The sequence below is a fragment of the Chanodichthys erythropterus genome, chromosome 18 (genome assembly GCF_024489055.1).
Source record: "Chanodichthys erythropterus isolate Z2021 chromosome 18, ASM2448905v1, whole genome shotgun sequence".
NCBI lineage: Eukaryota > Metazoa > Chordata > Actinopteri > Cypriniformes > Xenocyprididae > Chanodichthys > Chanodichthys erythropterus.
In genome coordinates this window covers 3,323,727-3,349,187 of record NC_090238.1, presented here as the reverse complement: position 1 = coordinate 3,349,187, position 25,461 = coordinate 3,323,727, and the positions used below count along the sequence as shown (strand labels likewise).

At 38.0% G+C, this 25,461-nt stretch overlaps 1 protein-coding gene across 1 annotated transcript; it reads left to right on the top strand.

The window, feature by feature from the left end:
• Positions 1-3,095: 3,095 nt before the first annotated feature.
• Positions 3,096-20,319, top strand: LOC137006480 (gamma-aminobutyric acid receptor subunit rho-1). Its single transcript, XM_067367278.1, has 10 exons — positions 3,096-3,211; positions 10,224-10,274; positions 10,566-10,672; positions 11,536-11,603; positions 11,832-12,055; positions 13,330-13,412; positions 13,568-13,708; positions 15,997-16,149; positions 17,198-17,394; positions 20,023-20,319. The coding sequence occupies exons 1-10, from the start codon at positions 3,096-3,098 to the stop codon at positions 20,317-20,319; spliced, it is 1,437 nt and encodes a 478-aa protein (XP_067223379.1).
• The last annotated feature ends 5,142 nt before the right edge of the window (positions 20,320-25,461 follow it).

Here is a 25,461-nt window from a genome sequence, read left to right as displayed (position 1 = left end):
ATTCTAAAGAACCTTTTGTGCAATGGAACAGGGTCAGTGGGGTTCTATATAGAACTCTAGGGTTCTTGACTAAATTTTAGATCCCTTTATGCCAAAAAGGTTTCATATAAAGAGAAATGTCTAAATTGATTCATAATATTTTCATGTTTAACAGGTAATTTTTTTTTTCTAGTGATAAAGTATGTTTACGAGCTGTTTAAGTCATAAAATTTAATCAAAATAAAAAAAATTAATTAATTAAAACTAAATCCAATGTTTACATGATGAGGTTATATAGATTCTAAAAAGAAACAACAAACAAACATCTGCCAATGAGGTCTGAAAAATCAACATAATTCAAAGGAAAAACAAGATTATTTGAAAGATATGTGTTCTTGTTTTAAGCATAAAACCCTTATTTTTATGAAGTGTGTGATCTCCCTGCACCATTTCAAGCAGGAACAGATGATATGGGTTCAAGCGATATGGGTTCTGAAAAACATTCAATGGAAACTGCTGTATGTTATTTTATTGAGCCAGTAAGGTCAAAACTAGACAAGGTTGTAGGTGTTGTGTTCCTTGATCTACAGAAGGCATTTGATACAGTAAATCATTACATAGTTTTATCTAAATTATCTTATTTCAATTTTCAGCCAATACAGTGAAATGGATTGAATCTTACATCTAGTAAACAGTGCGCTCGGATTGAAACACATATATCTTCCCCAAGAGATTATTCCACAGAGGTTCCTCAGGGGTCTACATTCTGGCCTCTACTTTTTAGTTTGTACTTGAATGACCACATTTAAATGTACGCAGATGACAGTATTTATGATTTATGTATTTATGTCATGTACACGATTTATGTACATGACAAAACGAAAGAACAGGTTGCATATAAATAATCATTTGCAATGTCTGAAATTTCTGGTTGGCTTACTCAGTGCTACTTAACATTAAACATTCAGAAAACTGCATGCATGTATTTAAATTAAAAAGAAGGAAGAGGTCCAACCAGATATCCTAGTTAATGATGGAAAAAAGCATGTTAAAAATAAATTGTGCAGTGACACTTATGCTGCGTCCGAAATCGCATACTTCCCTATTATATAGAATGCGAAAAACAGTATGCGAGGCGAGTAGTATGTCCGAATTCATAGTATTCGAAAAACAGTAGGCGAGAAGTACCCAGATGACCTACTGCTTCCGCCCGAATTCTGTAGTAGGCATTCGATGGACGCTGCGCTATCCCGTGATGCCACAGGAGAGAGGATTCTTCATAATTCAAAAATGGCGGAAAGCGGCGATATGCAGCTCATTCAAGTCCTTCAGTACCTCAGGGAAAAACTGTTTATTGTGGTTAAATTGCACTTGTTTAACATAATGTAAGTAAACGGCTGACTTATTGAAAGTTTAAACAATGTAATGAGAAGATTAAGAGTCGGTTGTAAAAAGATGTTTAATCATTATTACTGACAGCACATCAAGCTAACCAACAGGTCGAGATAACGTTACATCCGCTTGTTAACACTGTTTTATTTAACGGAGACGTTCGTTGTTAAGCAGTTTAATGAGATTAGAAAACTTAACGGACAGCAACATTCAGGCAGCAGTAGTTTATAGGGCTCACAGTTTGTAGTTTTTATTATCATTGTATTTATTTGTATATATTGTATATAATATTTAGGCCATGTTGTGCATTTCTCTCGCCCTCTCTGTCTATCTACACACTATTTATATATAATGTATTCAAGTTTGTTTATTGATTCATGTCTTTTGTTTCTCGTGTATTTTTATATGCATTCATTTTAACAATAAATTGCTTAATTTCGTTGCTTCAAATCAGCCTCTGTCGTGATATTCACAGATGTATTTTTATTCTGAGGTAAAAATTTCCTAGCTAAATAGGTGATTATACTTTGACATATTTAAATTTGCGCGCTGTTGTGACGACGCATGACAAGTGACAACATTAACATGGCGGATGTAGTACGTCCGAATTCCATTCATACTACCCATATTCATACTATATAGAACGTACTGTTTTAACGGTCGGGAAGTACGTTCAAATTCAAATGTAGTACCTACTCATGTAGTATGCGATTTCGGACGCAGCCTTAGACATTAGCCATCTTAGACATTTCAAATTTATACAGAGTCATCTTCCAACAGAAGCCGTGAGAGTGTTTTTGCCAAATAGATATCATCATTGTCATATAATTAAAAACTTTTGACAATTTTGTTATATACATTTGTTGTTTAATGTACAAGATTAATAATCTTGCACCACCACCCCTAAAGAATTTGTCTTTTTGTGTGCTGAAAACCCAAGACAATAACAATAGCTTCTTCAAGATTGTGAAGTGCATTTTAGAGTTACTGATTTTGGTTGTTCAGCCTTTTCTGTAAGAGCTGTTATATATATTTTTTGTGCTATATTATTTGGATCTCTTTTACAATTGTTAAATTAGGAATTTTATTGTATATGCTCTTGTTGATGACTTTCTTAGTTTTAGTTTCTCCTACCTGGGGGCTGCAGATGAAATTTTGCTCTGTAGCTAATTCTGGGGCTGTCATTGACTGTCCATTGTTCCTGTTAAATAAAATAATTTAAAAAAAAATAGGTTCTAAATATGAAGCGCCTGATGGAACCCTTTACAGTTGTATAACAAAACTTTTTTAGGATGTCTGTTCTGGGAATGTTTAGGGATCCAGGCATTGTTAGCTGTGCGTGTTGTTCAGATGCAGATGTACACAGACTGGATGAGGCTCAACTGTCTCTCTCTGTATCTGTCTGTCTGTCTGCGCAGCCTCCTCACGACTGACCCCGCCAGAGAAATGCAGAGCACAGTATCATTAGGAGAATTGGTTTGGGGCGGCGCATGGCAAGCAGAGCGCGTCCGCCACTGCAGGGATCAAATCTGTGCCATCTGACGCTCAAGGATTTATAGGTTTAGTCGAAATTGCTTTTCCCAGTGTGGAGATTAAGCCGTGTGTGATGTTGACAGCACAGACCTCCATGTTGGCTCAGGCTGCAGCACTGAAGAACCGATGTCCGCAGGCGAAGCGCTGAGGCTGGCCGGGCTTGCAGAGCGCTGGGAATGTGAGCGTTGAGTATGTGCAGCATGCAGCTGGATACTGTGCTCGTGTTCATCTGCGTCTGTCAGCTGGGCGCCGCCGGGAGATCGGCCCACAAAAGAGGTCACAAACTGGAGACCTACAAGCAAAGCAGGTAATAATCCTGTTGTCAATCGTGCAAAGGAAGGAAATGAACTCTGATGGATTGCTTTGTACTTTCACCCATCATAAGGTGTAACATAGAAAATGATGTTCTATTGTTGTTTTAAATGCAGAACTTTCTCAGGAAGTGCTGATGTTGTTCCCCCCCCTGTACTTTTATCGTTGTGTGTGTGAAATATTCTGCCAGTGCAATGCAGGATTTCATATCAGTGCCTGAAGCTTGAGTTTCACCCTTGTGTGGACAGAAGGCACTAGAAAGGCATCATCCCTTAAGATGTAATCAGACAGCATATGGAGATTTCCTGTGAGTTTCTTATCAGCGATCATCATCAAGCTCAGTGGCTGTAAACCTTTTAATTTGGCTTGATGGGAAAGCAGCTTTCATCACCACTGAAGCTTTGAGCATCTTACTTTCAATCATCCTCATCTCAGTTAAACATGTCTCGTTTTACACACACAGGTTCCAAAAGAGGGTTTTCACAGCAATGTGACAGAAGCATTTTGGCTACACGAAGAGCCTTTCAGTGACCTGTTCTTAAAGAATAGTTTTTTTTCTTAATGTGAAGAACATTTTGATATTCTATAGAACCTTTTGTGCAATGGAACAGGGTCAGTGGGGTTCTATATAGAACTCTAGGTTTCTTGACTAAATTTTAAAAATCCCTTCATGTCAAAAAGTTTTTATATAAAGAGAAATGTCTAAATTGATTCATAATACTTCCATGTTTAACAGGTAATTTAATTTTTTTTTTTCTAATGATAAAGTATGTTTACGAGCTGTTTAAGTCATAAAATTTAATTAAAATAAAAAAATTAATTAATTAAAACTAAATCCAATGTTTACATGATGGGAAAAGGTTTTATAGATTCTAAAAAGTTCAACAAACAAACATCTGCCAATGAGGTCTGAAAAATCAACATAATTCAAAGGAAAAACAAGATTATTTGAAAGATATGTGTTCTTGTTTTAAGCATAAAACCCTTATTTTTATGAAGTGTGTGATCTCCCTGCACCATTTCAAGCAGGAACAGATGATGGCAGATCAGTGTTGTGTCGTGGCAGTGGAGGAGATGCTGCTGGTTTGTTCTGTGGAACAGAGAGGATTTCTACTGAGCGGATTATTAACCAGCTGCTGGTGAGGGACCGCAGCCGCTCGCTCTCAAACAGTAACATCACGTCAAACATCACGGCCTGTTTCTGCTGCTCTATTCTTCAGCTGTCATTTGCACATGACAATGAGGATGATGCGCTTGATTTAAGCTGAAAAACAAAGATGCTTCAAAAATAGTTCAGATGCATATGATGCATAGAAGGAAATTATGCCTGTACAACACAAGCTGGAATTGATTGAAAAAGCACAAATGACTGCTATCATAAACTTACGATAAAGACAATTAATATGTATTGTAAGAACCTTTTATTTTTTTTCCAAAACTTGTCATACACTGATAACTACTACTGCTAATTCAAGTGTGCATACAACTGAAAGTAACAAAATATACCATATATTATATAGAAATGAGGAAAAACATAATGTGTAAATGTGTGTTGACAAATATAAACACACATATAGAAAAACGCTATGCAAACATACTAGTTTCACATCATTTGAAACGGCTACAGTTGCAGAAAAGATTCATGTGCATTAATTTGCTGTATTTTTTAACAATATGTTTAGTTTTTACCTAAAACCTTCCCCATTCAGATGGAAATACACAAACATGGACATCCACATTAGAATATTTCATACAATGGGCTTAAACAGTTCACCCACAACTAATAGTCATGACCCACACTTCCATTTACAATAAAAAAATCTTAAAATTCTCCATTAGTAACTTACTTTTTACACCAGTAATCGCACACGCACTCAAGCTCCGAGAATCTCCTGTTCTCGGCTCATTTTGAGTCAGACTTGTGAATTCAATGAATCGTTAACTGAAGATTCACTCAGAATAGTTATTTTGAATCAGTGATTTGTTGACTCGAGAACAGATGCAGTCGGATCAGTCCAATTATGAATGAATCGTTCAGTCCGATTTGCAAACCGATTTAGCAGATTCATTAAAAAGAATTAGCTTGTTCATGAATCATACATTGCTGTTGCATCTCTGAGTGGGTGACGTTCCCTTTCGAAGGAACTTGTGCTGCATCCAAAGATGCTATGGGGAACACCTCTGAGTGACTGCATCTGAAGCATGTGTGCAACAACTCCAATCTTGATTGGTGCTGCGTCACATGACAGCATCTCGCAGAAGCTATAAAGGTTACCTGGAACAAAGTAGGATCAGCTTCTGTGCTTTAGCAAGTACTCTGTGTAAACTGTTGGTCTTATTTGGTGTTGTTTCTCCCCTTTAAAATAAGAAAACGGCAAGTGATAAGCAGTTTAGTTTGCGTGTGCCTCCTTGCCTTCGTAACATCATAGGCGGGGACACACATGATCTCTGTGTGAGCTGCTTGGGAGCGGAGCATGCATGGTCAGCTCTCAAGGGGGCTGGCTGTGCACACTGTAAACAGCTTCTGCTAAGGATGCTCCGCTCCCGTCTAGCCATTTTTTATGAAAATGGCCACACTCACACTTCTGGTCCCGCATATACGGAGACAACATGGCGTTTCTGATCATGGGGGTCTCAAATGGAGCTGTGGAGGACTTTGAGATTGATCCCTTTCTCAGCTCTCACTTGCTTACTTCAGTGCCTTTGCTCTGGATCCGGAAGCCTGCTCTTGCAACTTCTCCTGCCCCAGGCAAGAGTTCGAATGTTGGCACTGTCTAGCTCTGAGGAGGTAGATGTGATCAGCATCGAGGCAGGGGATTTGGAAGATTTGCCACTCCTGTCCCCATGTTATGAGGATCTCTAAGAGGTTGTGAATCATGCTGTGGCCAAGTTGAATATCGAATGGACGACCGAGAAGCAGGAAGTGCATCGAAGGAGCAAGCTAGACTAGTGCTTCCTGCAGAGCAAATCACAGCCTCCACTTTGGGCCTGCAATAGAGTTGTCAAGATCCTGGAACAAGCCATTCTCCTCTCGAGTTTCAGCCCCACTATTTCATATTACACATTGATTGTGGGGGTGAGAGAAAATGGCTATGGGACGATACCTTGGGTTGAAGAGACACTAGGATACTATCTCCCACAGTGATGCTACATCATCCCTAAAGTCCCCAACCTTGCCCACCAAACTGTGCAGGATTACATCGTCCCTGGTAGGCAAGGATTGTATGACGGCAGGTCAAGCGGGTGCTTGCTTGAATACGATGGCAATCTTGCAAGCCCACCAAGCCGACCTGCTTAGGGAACTGGACGAAGGTGAAGGGGTCGGGCCCAACTCTATTAAAAAGCTATATCAGGCCACGGACCTGTGTCTTCATGCCATTAAGGAGACAGCCCATGCAGTCTATCTGGCATCAAGGGGAGGGACAAAACATTCCTCCTTGATGCTCTGCTGTCTCCTCCTTGCCACTTTGGTGAGGCTGTAAGCTCAGTTGTCGAGAGGCTTCAGCAGACAAAGAGACATTTGGCAGACTTTATTCCCTGCTGTTCTGTGAGGAGCCTGATATTGATGGCTGGCAGCCATCAATATCAGGCTCCTCACATTGTCAACAGCAAAAGGAGAGTTTTGCCTCTCTAAACCACCCCCACCCTGCGCAGATGTTGGGCCCACTCTTGGCTGAAGCCTTCCTAAGAGAAGACTGATCTGAGGAGCATCATTCTCTCTGGAAAGGCTTTACTTGAGGCCTTTACCTTTACCTAGTTCCCCTAGTAGATTATCTGTCAGTCTGGAAGCATCAGGCAAATGCGTTATAGTGGGACCGTCATACAGTGGGAAAAGGGTATAGAATGTAGTTTGGTTCTCACCCAACAAGGTTCAACGGAGAGTTGACTAATATGATGGGCCCTTAGCAGGCTCAGGTAATGGAAGTGCAATCTCTCTTGGCGAAGGAGGCCATAAAAAATATTCTTACTTCCGAGAGAGAGTACAGATTTTACAGCTGGTATTTCATAGTTCATAGCGGTTGCGTCCCATTATAGATCTGCGTTAGTTAAACCAAGCGTATTAGTATTGTGTTCTTCAATTTTGCCCAGCATTATCCCCTCGAACATTTACGAATTACATGGATGCAGCACAGGCTGCTCTGTGACCCCAGGGTATCCATGTACTCAATTATATTGATGAATGGCTGAATCTAGTGCAATCTCAGGAGATGCCGTTTTTTGGCCTCAAGATGTTGTCATTGCCCATATAAGGCAGTTGAGGTAGGGACTAAACTCCAAGAAAAGTATGCAATCCCCAGTTCAGTGGACAACTTTTATGGGAGTAATTTGGGTCTCGGTTAAGATGCATACACGACAGTCTCCTGCTCGTATCGAGTCGATTCTAGTGGCAGTGTCCAGAATCAAGCTAGGCCAGGCCATCAGAGTAAAGCAGTTTCAGAGACTGCTGGGGCTCATGGCAGTTGCGTCTAACATGATAAGTTTTTGCCTGCTGTACATGTGACTATTATAGTGGTGGCTCAGAACAAAGGGTTTTTTTCCGAAAGGTAATGCTTTCCACATGACCAAGGTTATGTGCAGATTCCTTTGTACTTTGGTGATGTGGAAGAAACCTTGGTTTCTGTCCCAGGGACCTGTATAGGGTCTGTGGAGAGGGCATCATCTCTTGTGGCACACAAATAGCCTGGAGATGATGGCTGTTTTTCTAGCTCTGAAATACTTCCTCCCAGACCTCAGGGGCTTCCATGTTCCTGTTCAAACAGCCAATACTTCAGTAGTTTCATATTGAAAATCATCAGGGGGGTATGTGGTTGCACCCTCTCCTGTGGTCCTGCTTTCCTTCAGAGCAGTTTACATCCCTGGGCACCTCAATGTGGGAACAGATATTCTGTTGAGGCAGGGGCTGAGGCTCGGGGAGTGGAGACTTCACCTGAAATGGTGAAGTTTATATGGAGAAAGTTCGGCCAGGCCAAGTGGATCTGCATCACAAGAGTCGACCCACTGTCTGCTCTGGTTTTCCCTCACACATCCAGGTTCTCTCGGCAACGTCTGAACTATGCCACCCAGTCCAAGGCAACATCTGTACACTTTTTTTTTAAACAGAATTCACCAGAACTGCATCAGCCTACTCCTAGTAGTCCCTTTCTGGCCAGCTCGAGTGTGGTTCTTCTTGGGAGATTCCCATCAGGAGGGACCTTCTGTCACAAGCCGAGGGCACAATATAACACCCCCAGCCACAGATGTGGAAACTGTGGGTCTGGCCAGTGCTGGAGTTCCTTCAGGATCGTTTCTCTGCTGGTCTATCCCCCTCCACGCTTAAGGTCCATGTGGCAGTAATAGCTGCCTTCCAAGCACCATTAAGCGATGGGTCTTTGGGAAGACACCAGTTGGTAACTCGTTTCCTTCATGGCATTCTGAGGATGAGGCCTGCCTCATGAGAGAGTTCCAGCCTGGGATTTGGCTGTGGTTTTACAGGGGCTGTCCCTGGCACACTTCGAACATATAGACTCTGTCTCTGAGAAATCTCTCTCTTTGAAGATGACATTTTTGTTGGCTATCACTTCTCTTAAAGACTCAGTGGTGAAAAGTTTTTAATGTTGTTTATATGTCTATGTGTGTTTTTAATATGTATTTAGAAAAATCATGTGTAAATTCATAAGTCAACACCATTGCTGTGTATTTTCTCCTTAAAACGGCAGTGAACATTCTCAAAAACACAATTTGAAATTGCAAGTGCAATCACATCGTCTTGTGGGCGGACTTTAGCATATCATTAACTATGCTCTGAAGCACAGGAGTCAGAGAAGTCATGTAATCACAGTATATTTTTCTGTTGATATGAAAATTTGTGCACATTTAGCATTATATTGGGTGAATTATGTATATGATCTATATTACAATGTTATAAAGAACTATATGCTTTTCTCCACTGACATTCCAAGTTGTTCAAAGCGTTTCTAAGGATACTGATTTTTAGAAGTCAGACTGAGATGGCAAATGGGAACACGGTTTGTGTAACATTACCAACACATTATTAGCTGTTTGATAAGGGCAAGTGTGTACAAGCGTGTAGTTACATTCAGGCTATTTTAAGGCATGAAGTATTTTTTTTTACATGAAAAATAATTAAATATGTAATTTAGGTGAACAAAGATGAGTTTTAAAGGATAAAATTATTGATAACAGGGGGACTTTAAGAGGGTAGGAGGTTTGCAGGCCCAATCAGTTGCCTCGTCCTGCTTAGAGTTTGCTCCGGGTAGGGTGAAGGATATTCTTCACCCTAGACCAGACTAGGTGCCTAAGGTACTATTGAATACGATACACTGTACAGTTCTGCAGGCCTTCCGTCCTCCTTCTTTTGTGTTGATGGACCAAGAGAGGCTACACTCACTTTGCCCTCTGAGGGCTCCTGAGATTTATGTTCAAAGAACCTCCCGATGGTGGAAGTCTGACCAGTTATTGGTATGCTTCAGGTTCCCCAAGAAAGGGTCCTCAGCTTCTAAGCAGGCCATTAGTAAATGAATTGTGGAAGCAGTTTCTGTTGCCTATGAGGCGTGCGACATGCCCTAGCATCTGTGGGTAAGAGCCCATTCTCCCAGGAGTATGACCACTTCGAAAGCTTTATTGTCGGGGGTCTCCCTTCAAAAAGTCTGTGATGATGCTGTGGGCTGGTCTTCCCTGCACACATTTATAATGACATATGATGTGTTTTTATGAAATATAGTGAAATAAAAAGTATGATGTTGTGCTTTGGAATGTAGTGAAGGAAAGTTAAAAGTTTCCCAAAATAAAAATACTCTAACAGACACTTGAAAATGTAGATACTTAAGTACAGTAAGGCAGTATTTTTACATCCAAGTATTTTGTCAAATGAGACCAATATGAGTGCAGTGCTCTCAACTCCATTTAACACATTTGGTCATGTTGTTTACATCCATGCTGCTGAATCACTGCAGATGAGCAGATTCTGTTGATATAGCAGAATTTCATTTAATTCTCTTCCCTCACAGATTACGGAGAGAAACAACACGAGTGGATGGAGGAAGCCACAAGTCTGGCAGGTGCAATATCATTCAATATCGATTTTTTATAGTGATCTTTAGGAATCAACAACTATAATGTATCATTTTTGTGCTAACGTTTTAAGAACATTATTAAAGACCAGTTAACTTTGAACAAACATTCTATTAATGTTACAGAAGAATGTTTGTTCATAACTTGAACCTTGCCAAAGTTCTGAGTACGTTTCCTGTCAGCTGGGATGTTGCTTTTGAAGCATTTCATTTAGTCCCTCGTCCGCACAGAGCTTCAGCTCACAGCTTTGTCTAATAGTTTTACTCTTATCATTTTAGCCCGATCTTCAGAAGAAGTCCAGACATGACAAAGTCTCCTATGACCAAATCAGAGCAGCTGTTGAGGATAGATGACCATGATTTTACAATGAGACCAGCGTTTGGAGGTGAGCATGAGCTGCTTATAATATCCAGACTGAAATGAGATATCTGCACACAAACACTGGATGCTGGAACGCTGCACGCTGTATTGGTCATGCTTGAATTTGTGTTGCACATGGATTTGTGGTTAACACTTAATATGTTTTATATTTATGGATGGTTTTAATTATTTAGTCCATGTTATACAGTCCAATCCTATCTATGTTGCAAAAAATTATTCTTACTCAGTATTTTTGTCTTGTTTTCCCAGTAAAGGATATATTTCCCAGTGTAGATATAATGTTTAGATATTTGTACTGGAAAACAAGACAAAAATACAAATAAAGAGAATATTTTTTTTAGTGCAAAACACTGGACACACATGTATGCAATTGGCAGAACCTTCAGTTAATTTTTATCCATTTTTCATCCCCTGGGAATCAAACCCACAGCACTGGTGCTGTTTGAGGAACATGTTAAAATACCACTTTCTACTGCAGAGAAGAGCATCTGTTTCATAACTCGACTCAGTTATAATGGTTGATACCATTACACCACTTTCATTAACTTTTTGGCTTTGCCATGTGTAGAATATTCTGGCACTAGGGAAAAGGAAAACAGACGTGGAAAGTGTCCAGATGTGAGACAGTCAGTCAGCAGCACCGTGATCGCTCGTGACCCACTTGCATTTGAGTGCTTGTGTCACTGAGCTAAAATAGGCCACAAACACTGCGGTGTTAAATCCTGTCTGCTCACAGAAACTGCATTACTGTAGGCACAATGGATATATTTTCTAGAATGAAATATTTTATGATAATGCTTTCATTTTAATCTATAAAAAAATGATACTAGCACAAGTGAGAAGTGAAAACAGTTTTCTCTTCAACAGGACCCCCAATTCCAGTAGGTGTGGATGTTCAGGTTGAAAGTCTCGACACTATCTCTGAGGTTGATATGGTGAGTGTTTGAGTGATGAGCAATCATGTTGAAAATGCTGATGAATGTTTCCTACAGTACTGTGTTGCTTTTTGGTTATTAATCATTAAATGTAACACCGATAATGTGTCGTACATAAGATCGCACTTTCGCCTGTGGCAAATCACTGTAAAGCACAACCTTGAACTGTTGGTTTTAATGTTTTCAATTCTTTGCAAATAGCTCAGTACATCTGATGTTTCCCATCAGGATTTTACGATGACACTGTATTTGAGGCATTACTGGAAAGATGAGCGCTTATCTTTTCCAAGCACCAACAATCAAAGCATGACATTCGACAGCCGGCTGGTGAAGAAGATTTGGGTACCCGACATGTTCTTTGTTCATTCCAAAAGATCTTTCATCCATGACACAACGACAGACAATGTGATGTTACGAGTGTATCCAGATGGCAACGTCCTCTACAGTCTGAGGTGAACCTGTTAGAAACCCTCTAATCATCTCATTCCTAAATTTAACTTCAAATTGGAATATGGCATAAAACATTTGCAAATAAATCAGCGTTTCCATCCCATGTGTTCAAAAGAACAAAATTGTCACTTTCTGGGAAATTAGTGCAAAATATCAGTATTAAAAATGGAAGTTGCTACAATCTGGCTCTTTCTTTCCCCATCATAAGTAAGTTGCGTCTCAGAGCGTCAGACGAAACACAATAAACGCTGTCATGTTCTCTTGCATTCAGATGCTGGTGTTTGGGAATATAATCATGTGAGATACTTCTGGAGGAAATTAAACCAAATTAGGCATTTCAGAACATTTGAGATGCTGCAATGCAATTGGTCCGCTGGTTAGTCCAGCTATCCAATCACAGCCTGTGCTGAGGCAAAGTCACGTGAGGTTTTAAGGGGTTTCTTCGGAAAATGTGTTTCCATTGAAGTTTATGTGCATGTCTTCTTATCAGATAAAACAATGATCTGCGTCAGTTAAGTGCATTTTTTTTATGCATATTTTTAGAAATTTTGAACATCCTGAAGTTTCCATCCAGCATTTTTATATCCCAAAATTCAAAATAGGTGGTTGGAAACATGACAATCCTATGACAACTGGCAAATCAGCTCCAACTATTCAATCTGCAAAGACCATAAAAAACACAAAATAGATTTCTATAGTACGGAGCAACTAAATGGACGTGGTGGTGGAAAAAAAAAATTGGGAAGGGAGGAATCTTTTTTTTTTTTTTCCAAATCTTTTGCATTCCCTCGCAAAACTTTTGCGTTCCCATTTTAAGTAGCTCAAAACTCTTAAAAAGCAATAATTAAGGCCCAGTATGCTCATTGAAGTTTTTTTCTTTCTTTTCATTCTTTGCTAAAGGGTAAAAAAAGTTTTAAATACCTTTGCAGTGACATACCCGTTTAGATGAATATGTAAATATGTGCTGCACGCTTTCCTCTTAATAACAAAATAAATTGTTAACACATTATTGTTAGTGATCTGGTTTTGTTGTGGGCAAACCCCTATCCATCGAGACCAGACTAAAAACACAATAGATCAGGCTGAATGAATAACAGCAGCAAAACTCTTCCATAACATGATACTTCAACATTAAACAACATGCAAATAACAGAAGATAAACTAGTCCATTCCAGTCTGCTCTGCAATCCACTTCTGATGCATGTCAGCTCAAGTCATGGATCATCCTGAACTAACCTGTCTGAACTAACGTTTGATGTCTTATGTGTTGTTGTAGAGTGACCGTCACTGCCATGTGTAACATGGACCTGAGTCGATTTCCACTGGACACACAGACATGCTCACTAGAGATCGAGAGCTGTAAGTACACAAACACATCACACATGTCATCTTCACTTACGTCCATGTGAATGTGGATTTGTTGAACTGAAGAATTAAGATGCATGTCATTGAAAATGTGCCGAGACAAAACCCTGTTTATGTGATGATGTGGATTGCATGTGTTGTTTTCTCAGATGCATACACTGACGATGATCTCATGCTTTACTGGAAGAAGGGCAACGAGTCCCTGAACACCGATGACAGGATTTCTCTGTCTCAGTTTCTCATCCAGAAGTTCCACACCACAACTAAGCTTGCTTTCTACAGCAGCACAGGTGACAGCTTTCACGATGTCTGAAATGTTTTAAAGGGGACCTATAATGCCCCTTTCACAAGATGTAATGTAAATCTCTGGTGTCCCCAGAATGTGTCTGTGAAGTTTCAGCTCAAAATACCCACAGATCATTTATTATAGCTTGTCAAATTTGCCCCTATTTGGGTATGAGCAAAAACACACCGTTTTTGTGTGTGTCCCTTTAAATGCAAATGAGCTGCTCCAGAAGAGGGCGGAGCTTTAACAGCTCAACAACAACAAAGCTGGAGAATCTCACGCAGCCAAAATGAGGATTGTCAGTAACGGTGTTCAGCCTTACATTGTTCAAACCGGAGTCGACACTGATGGAGAGACTCAGGAAGAAGTTACAACTTTTAGACGTTTCTGAATGGTTAGTGGATAAATTGATGTAGTTGCTGTGGAGTTGATTCAACTCATCCACTAGCATGTGCCGTCATGTTCATCTTTTGTGTTCAATTGACTCTCGTTTGTGAAGCAGTCCGGTGTAAAATGACGGCAACAACACTCTACTACAACAACTCTTCCTCTTCTCTAAAGCAGCCCCTCTGTTGCGCACATTTCATGCACAAATTTGTGCGTAGGCAAGCTTATTGAATGAGACCCATTGTTCTCATAATACTTGCAAAACGATAAAACATTTGCATAACCAAGAAAATATGTTTTAAATCATTTCACGAGTTAACACTTACATATAATTACATAAAGAGAGATAGATCCCTGTACCACCGGTACTGCCCTGAAGTCTTCCTGTCCTGCCAAAGATTCTCCTAGTCAGCCTCCAGACATGCCTTTCAGGGAGGGGGGAGTAATATCACGGTTTGAGTTTTTTTTGTGTTATTTTCCTCATGTTTCATTGAGTGTTTGGTTAGTTTCCCTGTGACCTAGTTTTCCCCAGTATGTGTAATTAGTAATCATTTTCCTCACCTGTGTCTTGTTAATTATCTCGTTAAGGTCCTTTGTTTGTCTCATGTATATATACCGTGTTCTCCCTCAGTCTCTGTCGGTTCTCGTTGATTGTAATGTGGTTTTCTTCTGTGTTTTTCCTGGTTCCTGAGTGTTTGATGATTAAAGAATTATTCCTCATCATGACTATGTTACACGTTACATAACACTCGTGTTAATTAGTTTGATTATCTGAACCTGCTCCTCCTGAACTTTAAGAAAACATCATTCAAATAAAAAAAATGTGTTTTTTAAAGTTTTCATAACATAATGGAAACGTTAATAAAATCTTTTTAGAACATATTTTTGGCATATTAAACCGTATATTGTAAAATACGCATGTTTTCAGAACTAGTGCTTTTGTTGGCAAACTTATCACTGTGCTTTTCTCAATTGTATTTAGTGCTCTTTGACATTGCGTTTGCTGTTACACTACAGTTAGTTCCGGTCCTCGAGCAGCGTACAGTAACGGTTCAATAGCACTGGGTTATTATCACTCCGGCAGTTTCAGAGTGGAGGTTCAGCGTTCATCAGCCCTATCCTAACTTCTGGTCTGAGATTGCTGGCCCTGCAGCTGGACAGATGGTCAGCCTGTGCATTAGTGCTGAGGATTTAACAGTGACTCACTGAATCATTCATTTGGAACTATTTTAATTGGCGTTGCAAACACAAACCAATAATATTGTGTCTAAAATGTAAGTTACTCCAATCATGACAGACTGGGCCATCTGACCAATCAGAGCAGGTTTTTGGAAAAGCTGGGTTTAGAGAGACCGAATCCTTTTCACACTGTTAGAAAAAAGCTGATGCTGCAATGGATATTATGAGAAGATTAAAGTGTTTTTTTTTTTTTTTTACCTTGGACGCATGTTAACCTGTTGTAGGAGTCTCCAAAACAAAACTAGGAACCTTTAAAATAGCATAATAGGGGCTCTTTAACCTGAAGTTTATTGAAATATATCCAGCAACATCTCAGAAACTGTCCAAGCTGTAGTTCTAATGTGTTTTTGAGCCATAAACAGACACTAGCAAATGAAAAGAAGTCTACAAAACAATTGTATGTGGATCCAATACCAGCTACACTTTACATCAAAGCCCTCTTTCCATATGCTTTAACGTTTCCCATGTTATGTTGTTATATACTTAAATGTCTGGCATAACGACTTCTACAGCAATTGCAAGTCTTGTAGAGATGTTTGAAATGATCTGGCTGTTTCTTTCAGTAACAGTACATTAATGATATTGTAAAAATGCAATAACAACATAACTCACCTGCGAGCACTGCCGTATCATCGCAGCACTTTAATCCAGATTTGTCTTTTCCAGGCTGGTATAATCGCCTCTACATTCACTTCACTCTTCGTCGACACATCTTCTTCTTCCTGCTGCAAACGTACTTCCCGGCAACGCTGATGGTCATGCTGTCCTGGGTGTCGTTCTGGATCGACCGCAGAGCTGTGCCTGCGAGAGTTCCTCTTGGTACAATGAAACTCATCAAACTGTGATGATAAAATATGATTAGACATTCCTTAAGCATTCAGTAATTATTGGAGGGCAAGAGATTATTCAGTTGTATGGAGATCATCTTAAAAATCAGGTTGGGTCCTCAACACTGCAAAAATGAATTGCTTACTTTATACTTTTGTCTTATTTTCCAGTACAAATATCTAAAGATTATTAAATTAAGCAAAATGACCTGATATTAAGTTATGCTTTCTGAAAAATATTAAAATGGAGTTTATGCTTAAAACAAGAACAAATATCTGCCAGTGGGTCAGAAAAATAATCTTTTTTATAAAAAATGTTTTTCTTGTTTCACACTAAACTCACAAAATGTTGATAAATTTTTCAGTAAACAAGACTTAAAGGATTAGTTCACTTCAGAATTAATATTTCCTGATAATTTACTCACCTCCATGTCATCCCAGATGTTTATGTCTTTCTTTCTTCAATCGAAGAAGAAAAAAAAAAAGGTTTTTGAGGAAAACATTCCAGGATTTTTCTCCATATAGTGGACTTCACTGGGGTTCAACGGGTTGAAGGTCCAAATGTCAGTTTCAGTGCAGCTTCAAGGAGCTCTACATGATCCCAGACGAGGAATAAGAGTCTTAAGAAACGATCTGTCATTTTCTAAAAGAAATAAAATAAAAATGTATATACTTTTTAACTTTTTAACCACATCTTGCACTGCTCTGTGATGCGCCACGCATTACGTAATCACATTGGAAAGGTCATGCGTGACGTAGGCGGAAGTACCGATCCAGTGTTTACAAAGCGAATATGCAAAGACTAAGTCAAACACCTTTTACAAATAAAGGTAAAACAGATTGAGATGGAGTTTTTCTTCACTGTACTACCTACGTCACGCAAATAGACACAGAAAAGACTGTCAATGGAGGTACATGTTTAGATATTAGATATTTGTGCTGGAAAACAAGACTACTTGCTACCTACTAACAAGACTAAATACTGAGGAAGAAAATCGTTTTTTTGCAGTGAAAATCATATGAATGCTGCTTTCACACAGGCATCACGACGGTTCTTACGATGTCCACCATCATCACCGGAGTCAACGCCTCCATGCCCAGAGTCTCCTACATCAAAGCTGTGGACATTTACCTGTGGGTCAGCTTCGTCTTCGTCTTCCTCTCTGTTATCGAGTACGCAGCCGTCAATTACCTGACCACCGTACAGGAGCGCAGAGAGAGGAAACTCAGGAATCAAGTAAGACGCCACTCTCTGCTTTGCCTGATGCTGGTAGACAAACATGACGAGAAGAAGACAGTGATACAGAGAAAAGAAAAAAAAATCCCCATTTAGAGCCAGAGTAAGGGGTCGAACCCGTGACAGCAACATAGTCCAGATGTAATCCACATGTACCAGGTGTGGGCCGGACCTGGGCCACACTATATTGCTGTCTAGGACACCAGTGGTGGACAGAAACAAATTAGTTTTACTCAGTTACTGTAATTAAGTAGTATCTGTGCTTTATCAGAGTATTTGTCTGTTGGGAAATGTTTATGTCACTACATTCCAAAGCATAGTATCACTCTTTTTACTCTATTTCATTTCACTAAAAACATATCGTTCCTCATTATTTCTAACTGCCCAAGCAGAGACGTGATAGCGATGTCCGATTCGTGTACGAGCCGATTCTTTCCAACTAACACGTGGAATTTGTTCACAAATCGGAGTGAAGGATTCATTCATGGATCAGACTGATCTGATTGCAGCTGCTCTTGAGTCGACTCACTGATTCAGTGATCCAGACAAATTGAACTGGAATATTGTCGGACCTTCAATGGCACGAAAAGCAAGTTGCTAATACCAAATTTTAGTATTAATAAATCTTATTTAGATCATGACTTTCAGTTAAATCTGCTGTAAAAGTGTATAATAATAAGTATAATGTATAATACATATAAAAAAATAAACTGACTGGTACTGACTATAATAAATAGGCTAATAAACATGGTTCATATACTTTTAATGCTTAAGTATATTAAAAATCAATTACTTTTATACTTTTACTCAAGTAATACTGAAAATGAGTGCTTTAATACTTTTACTAGAGTAATATTTTATTAGGGTATCTGTACTTTTCCTCAAGTACTTGATTTGTGTACTTTGTCATTCACACATAACATGTTTTTCCATCCCACTGCACAACTTTTCCATTGTTTTTCTATGTAAACCAATAGACTTTAACCATTGCACCCGCGTCTTTTGACACGTATGACACGCATTTCTAAAAATGGACACTCAAGTTAAAAGAAGTTCACACATCTCCAGTGGTGTATAAAGTACTCGAAAACTATACTTCAGTAAAAGTATAAATATCTTACCATAAAATGACTTTGGTAGAAGTTAAAGTTGCTGTTTAGAATGTTACTTGAGTAAAAGTTTTAAAGTATGTGATATTTTTTGTGCTTAAGTACGAAAAGTATTTTTTTTAAATTAAATGTACTTAAGTATTGAAAGTAAAAGTACAAGTAAATGTAAAATACAAATGGAGAAAAAAAATATTATTAAAAATTGTTCTATACACAGTTTGAGCAGCAAGATTGTGTTCAGGTTTAACGCTCTTACATTTTGTTTCTTTAAATTAAAAAAATGGCTAAATGTTTGTTGTAATTTTTATACATAAAAATACTAATATATTAATTATACATTGATCGTTCATGTTAATTCATAGTGCATTATAATGTAAGAGACAACTTTAAAATGTTAAAATGTAAATGTTGAAATTAAAAATGAACAATAATTTTATTAACCTTATTTAATTTTACAAATGTACTTTTATTGTAAAATGTTACTATTTCATATAAATCCAAACAGTCATTCTTAAAAATTACCATCTTTACACACAAAGGCATAGCATGGGTCTATTATATGTGTACTCTCACACATTATTTGGCTCTATTTTAGAAACATTTATGATTATCTAATCAAAGTATGTGTTACAGTGCCGATAAAAACTGAAATTGAATAGGCAACATTTCTGATTTTTCATACTTCTGTCACTGTATGATGAGAATACAGTTTAAATATGCAACATCGCCGGATAATGAATGCAAAACAGCGAACAAATAGTTATAAACTAATGCAAATGAATGGTAACAATCGTGGCATACAGTTGTTGTTGTTGTTTTTTTGTCACGTTGTTTTAACCGCTTGAGGTTACTACTAATGTCAGCCTCGACGACAAACATACTGTTCTCCACTAATGCAGCATCTAGTCAACAAACTAATTACTTTATAGTGATATGAAAACATGTACTGTAGTGTACATTGTATAACATACCGTTTTGTTGTCCGTTTTAAATCGTTTTGAAGTGACCCGCTCTGTGCAGCGCGAAGCCTCACATCACGTGTCAAAAGAAACCATACGAGGCATCAGTGATAGTTTTTATTTCGCCTCTAGAGGTCGCTCTCGTAATGTCTCGTAATGACAGCGCACTCTTTTCAGCCGCTCCAGCAACGGACGCAACCCGGAAAATGAAATTAACCGCGGTTGTGCGAGCACTTGTTTGCACATGCTTGCTTGCAGTCTGTGTTCTTCCGACTTTATTTTGTAGTAAGTAACGAAAATGCTTTGGGAAAATGTATCGGAGTAAAAGTATACAATTTATTTAAGAAATGTAGTGGAGTAAAAGTAAAAGTTGACCGAAATATAAAAACTCAAGTAAAGTACAGATTCTCCCAAAAAATACTTAAGTATTATAACGAAGTATTATTACTTTGTTACATTACACCACTGCACATCTCTAGACCTTGCAGGGTTTTTTCTTCATTTCACTGACCTGAGTCTCTTGCGTTCCCCTAACATGTCTGTCTCTCTTAATGTTGCAGTTGCCTTGCACATGTGGAATAGCAAACCCAGATGAGGACATGATGATGACCACATGCTACAGCGACGTGGATCCCAACACAACGGGGACTTACGGGATGCCTGAGAACGGCGGGAGGCAGGAGAGGATCCTGGCCCAGCTGACCCTCGCCGACGGACAGAGTCAAAGTCGGGTCAAAACCTCACGGGGATACGTCAACATCTGGATAGACACTCATGCCATAGACAAATACTCACGAGTGATCTTTCCCGGTGCGTACACCCTCTTTAACATCATCTACTGGTCCATCTACTCCTAACTGGATCAGTCCAATCAAGCGGCTCCGAGAACGACTGTGACTGTGTCTCTCTGCCTTCTTGATCCAGTATTTTGAACTCTTTGCTTTTTTTGTGTGTTGTATGTTTTTGTTATTTTACGACAGTAACTTTTTGAGGATATATTTGTTTAAATAATCTGTTATTCTTCACAAATAAAAAAAGAAGGAAATGTCTCGCAATCAGAGAACTGATCTGGGAAAAGCTGCCCTTTAAAGGCCCTGATATACTCTGTGTGATTAGATGAATGTGTAAATATGTGCTGCACACTTTCCTCTCAATAACAAAATAAACACAACAAAACCACAGCGGTGAGAAAACAGCAGTTCAGAAAGCATCTGATCATAGTGATGTGGATATGTTTGCTTCAGCTTCAGTCACGTCATGTTTATTAATACAGCACTTTATACAATAGATTGATTTAAAGCAGCAGCTTTATAGTATTAAACATGAAAAACAGTGTCAGTGTGTCTTTCAATCAGTTTCTACTATAAAGCGGCTCTCCAGTGTGTTCATGTTTTACTCACGTCTGACCTCGACGGACTGAACAGAAGAAATGAACCAGAGAAGATTTACACCTCAGAGAAGGCGGAGCCTCAGAGCCACACCCACCTATTACATCATCACCATCTGGACCAATGGGAGTTCAGAAGTGTTTACCAGCTAGAGCAGACTTTTCCAGATTCACTTTGACAAACTGTTTCAAACTACAAACAAAATTCATTTTGGCCTGATTTTGTTTGAAATGACGTCACAACAGTTCATTCTTCAGTTTCACTTGAAGTATATTGGGGCCTTTAGAAAGCCACAAATATCACTACCCAGCTAACAAAAATATGTTCTAAGAACATTTCCATTAAGTTATGAAAACATGTCATTTATGTCTTTCTTTCTTCAAACAAAAAGAAATGAAGGTTTTTACAGAAGAGGATCAGGGCCAAGCAATAATAAAAAAATAAAACCATCTCGAGATTAAAGTTGTTAAATTTCGAGAAAAAACTATTAAATTTCGAGAAAAAAAGTCGAAATATAATGTTGAGAATATACGGAAGAGGATTAGGGCCTAGCAATAATAAAAAAATAAAACCATCTCAATATCAAAGTTGTTAAATTTAGAGAAAAAACTGAACTGAACTGAACTGAAACTGAAAAAGTTGAGATAAAATGTTGAGAATAAAGTCATTAAATTACGAGAAAAAAGTCGTTAAATTTCGAGAAAAAACTATTAAATTTCGAGAAAAAAAGTCGAAATATAATGTTGAGAATAATCTCATTAAATTACGAGAATAAACTCGTTAAATTTCGAGAAAAAAGTCAAGATAAAATGTTGAGAATATACGGAAGAGGATTAGGGCCTAGCACTAATAAAAAAATAAAACCATCTCAATATCAAAGTCGTTAAATTTCGAGAAAAAAGTCGAGATAAAATGTTGAGAATAAAGTCATTAAATTACGAGAAAAAAAATTGTTAAATTATGAGAATAAACTCGTTGAATAATGAGAAAAATGTTGTTAAATTTAGAGAAAAAAGTCGAGATAAAATGCTGAGAATAAAGTCATTAAATTCCGAGAAAAAAGTCATTAAATTACGAGAACAAACTCGTTAAATTTCGAGAAAAAGGTCGAAATAAAATGTTGATAATAAACTCATTAAACTATGAGAAAAAAGTCGTTAAATTATGAGAACAAATCCGTAATTTAATGAGTTTATTCTCAACATTTTATTTCGACTTTTTTTTTCGAAATTTAACAACTTTAATCTCGAGATGGTTTTATTTTTTTTATTATTGCTTGGCCCTAATCCTCTTCCGTAGGTTTTTGATGAAAACATTCAGGATTTTTCTCCATATAGTGGACTTCACTGGGGTTCAACGGGTTGAAGGTCCAAATGTCAGTTTCAGAGCAGCTTCAAAGAGCTCTACATGATCCCAGATGAGGAATAAGAGTCTGATCTAGAGAAACCATTGGCCATTTTCTACAAAAAAAAAAAATAAATAAATAAAAAAAAATATATATATATATATATATATATATATATATATATTTTTTTTTTTTTTACCACAAATCTTCTTGCACTGTTCTGCGATGCACCCCGAATTACGTAATCATGTTGGAAAGGTCACGTGTGACGTAGGTGGAAGTACTGATCCAATGTCTACAAAGCGAACATGCAAAGACAAATGGCCTTTACAAAAGAAGATAAAACAACGATGTTGGATGATTTTTAAGTTGGAGGGGAAAATGCTAATATTTTGAGAGTGCAATTGAATACCAGATAACTTTAAACTAACATTCTATTAATGTTACCTTAAGAACATTTTGTTCATAACTTTGAGAGAACCTTGCCAGAATGTTCTGAGAACGAGCCGGGGACCATCTGTACTACAGCTATCCTACGTTTCCAAGAATGAGCAAACATTACTCAATTTAATGCATGACATATTTTTGAATTATTGGCTATGTCAGTGTGTGTTGATGTGGAGATGCTCTGTGTAAATGTACAGCAGCAGCTCATCACAAAACTAGAGACTCTGTAACACAAAGACAATGTCATAATTCAGTCAGAAAACAAGTTTCCTCACACTCCATGGACTTAAGCTGCAGTCCTCTGCTGGTGATCACATGAACCTTTGCGAGATTTTGATATTTTATAACCACATGTTGAAGATAAAACCTTAATAACATAACATTACTATATCTATCTTTACTAAAATGATAAATGTTTTTTTATAATGTAATGCAATTTTTCATGTTTACTATTTCAAACTGTGCTGTGTTGCATATTAGGTATGATAAAAAGCATAGTTTATTTTTATGTTTATTTTTATTCAACAGAAGACAAACAATCCATGTTGTTTGATTCTGCATTGTGCATTACTCTTCTGAACATATGGATGGTTTTAAACCTTTGATTTAATCCTTCTGAAACATACATGACTTTTGTTCTTTTTATAGATGGTCTAGTAATCTGCTGCGGTCCGCTAATGGACGCTGCGCTTCAGACGCTTCTCACTGGACTCTCTGAGTGTTACCAGCTGTAGATATATTTATTATTCGTGTCATGACTCTTAGGATTATATTTCCTGTTGTAGCTCATGGTTTACACTTTTTACAATTGTTGTAGAATTTTATACAAACCCAAAAGTCATATAGACTCTCTCATTGTATCCTCTCATAACTCTTTAAAACTCAAATGATTTCAAACATGTGACTTCTCATCACACTAGACATCAATAAACAACATTTTCTTAGGTTTCTTGTTTCAAGTTGTTTCATTTTGGTTTAGTAAGTGCTATTTCTTAAACTCTTTAAAGCTTCTTTATTGGCATTGATGGTTACACGTAGAACATCCATGGAATCAATTGCAGCAAGAAAACAGCCGTGTGAAACATCTTGACTTGGATGAAAAGATCATGAACAATATGAAGAATTAAACGTTTCCACAGCAAGAAGCAGCTTGAGAAGACTGATGAAGAGAGCAAACATGCTGAGCATAAAATCAAAATATATAATGCTAATAACAATAATAATAGCTGATGCATCAATGTGTCAGCAATGTCACGAAACAGCTTATATAATACTATAAATATAAATGCTATTATTAGATGTTGAATTTGAACACGTGGAATATGATGACATGCTGTGCATTATTTTCCATGTTTAAGTGATATAATCGGGTCCCTGGTGCATCTACCAACCCAGAAAACGTGAAAAAGCACAACCCAGTAACTTTGTTTTGGTAAGCCTTTCTCTGCAAGCATGTGAAAAAAAAAAGAGCTGCTCAGATTTCCCTCCTTGTGTGACATAGGAAGAAGATCTGATCTGCACATTTCCACCCATGGCGCCGCCATTTTGTTTTCACAAGTGACAACGGTGTACCAGTTATAACGCCAAGACAAAAGTTGGAGCAAAGCATGTTAACTGTTCTGTCGTTGCTGCACAGATGAGCACAAACACTATTTGAAGTCTCGTATCCTGAAGTTGAGCCTGGCAAGCTAAAAAAAGAAGCGTTTCAGTCCAAGCGATATTTTGGAAAAACTATTTGACCATTCAAGCACAAAAGATGCAAAACGCTCCGAAGCTTCCTGAAGCAGTGTTTTGAAATCGGCCATCACTAAATAAGTCGTTATGTTGTTTTTTTTACCGCACCAAAAATATTCTCGTGGCTTTATAATATTAATATTGAACCACTGTACTCACATGAACTGATTTAAATATGTTTTTAGTATATTAAAGGTGCCCTAGATTCAAAAATTGACTTTACCTCGGCATAGTTAAATAACAAGAGTAGAAATGACAATGACATACAGTCTCAAACACCATTACACAAGGGCAGAACATCTGGATCTGTGCACAGACAAGGTAAGCAAGCAATAAGAACAGTGAAAAATGGCAGATGGAGTGATAATAACTGACATGATTCATGATATCATGATATTTTAAGTGATATTTGTAAATTGTCTTTCTAAATGTTTCGTTAGCATGTTGCTAATGTACTGTTAAATGTGGTTAAAGTTACCATCGTTTCTTACTGTATTCACGGAGACAAGAGCCGTCGCTGTTTTCATTTTTAAACACTTGCAGTCTGTATAATGCATAAACACAACTTCATTCTTTATAAATCTCTCCGACAGTGTAGCATTAGCCGTTAGCCACGGAGCACAACCTCAAACTCATTCAGAATCAAATGTAAACATCAAAATAAACATGTACTTACGTGATTAGACATGCTGCATGACGAACACTTTGTAAAGATCCATTTTGAGGGTTATATTAGCTGTGTGAACTTTTTTAATGTTGTTTAAGGCAAGCGCGAGCTCTTGGGGTGGAGAGCACCAGATTTAAAGGGCCACACACCCTGAATTGGCTCATTTCTAATGATGCCCCAAAATAGGCAGTTAAAAAAATGAATTAAAAAAAACTCTTAAGGGGTATTTTGAGCTGAAACTTCACAGACACATTCAGGGGACACCTTAGACTTGTATTACATCTTTTTTTAAAGTTCTAGGGCACCTTTAATGGATTTTGAGAGAGGAAATGTCATTGCTGGCTATGCAGGCCTCACTGAGCCATCGGATTTCAACAAAAATATCTTAATTTGTGTTCTGAAGATGAACGAAGGTTTT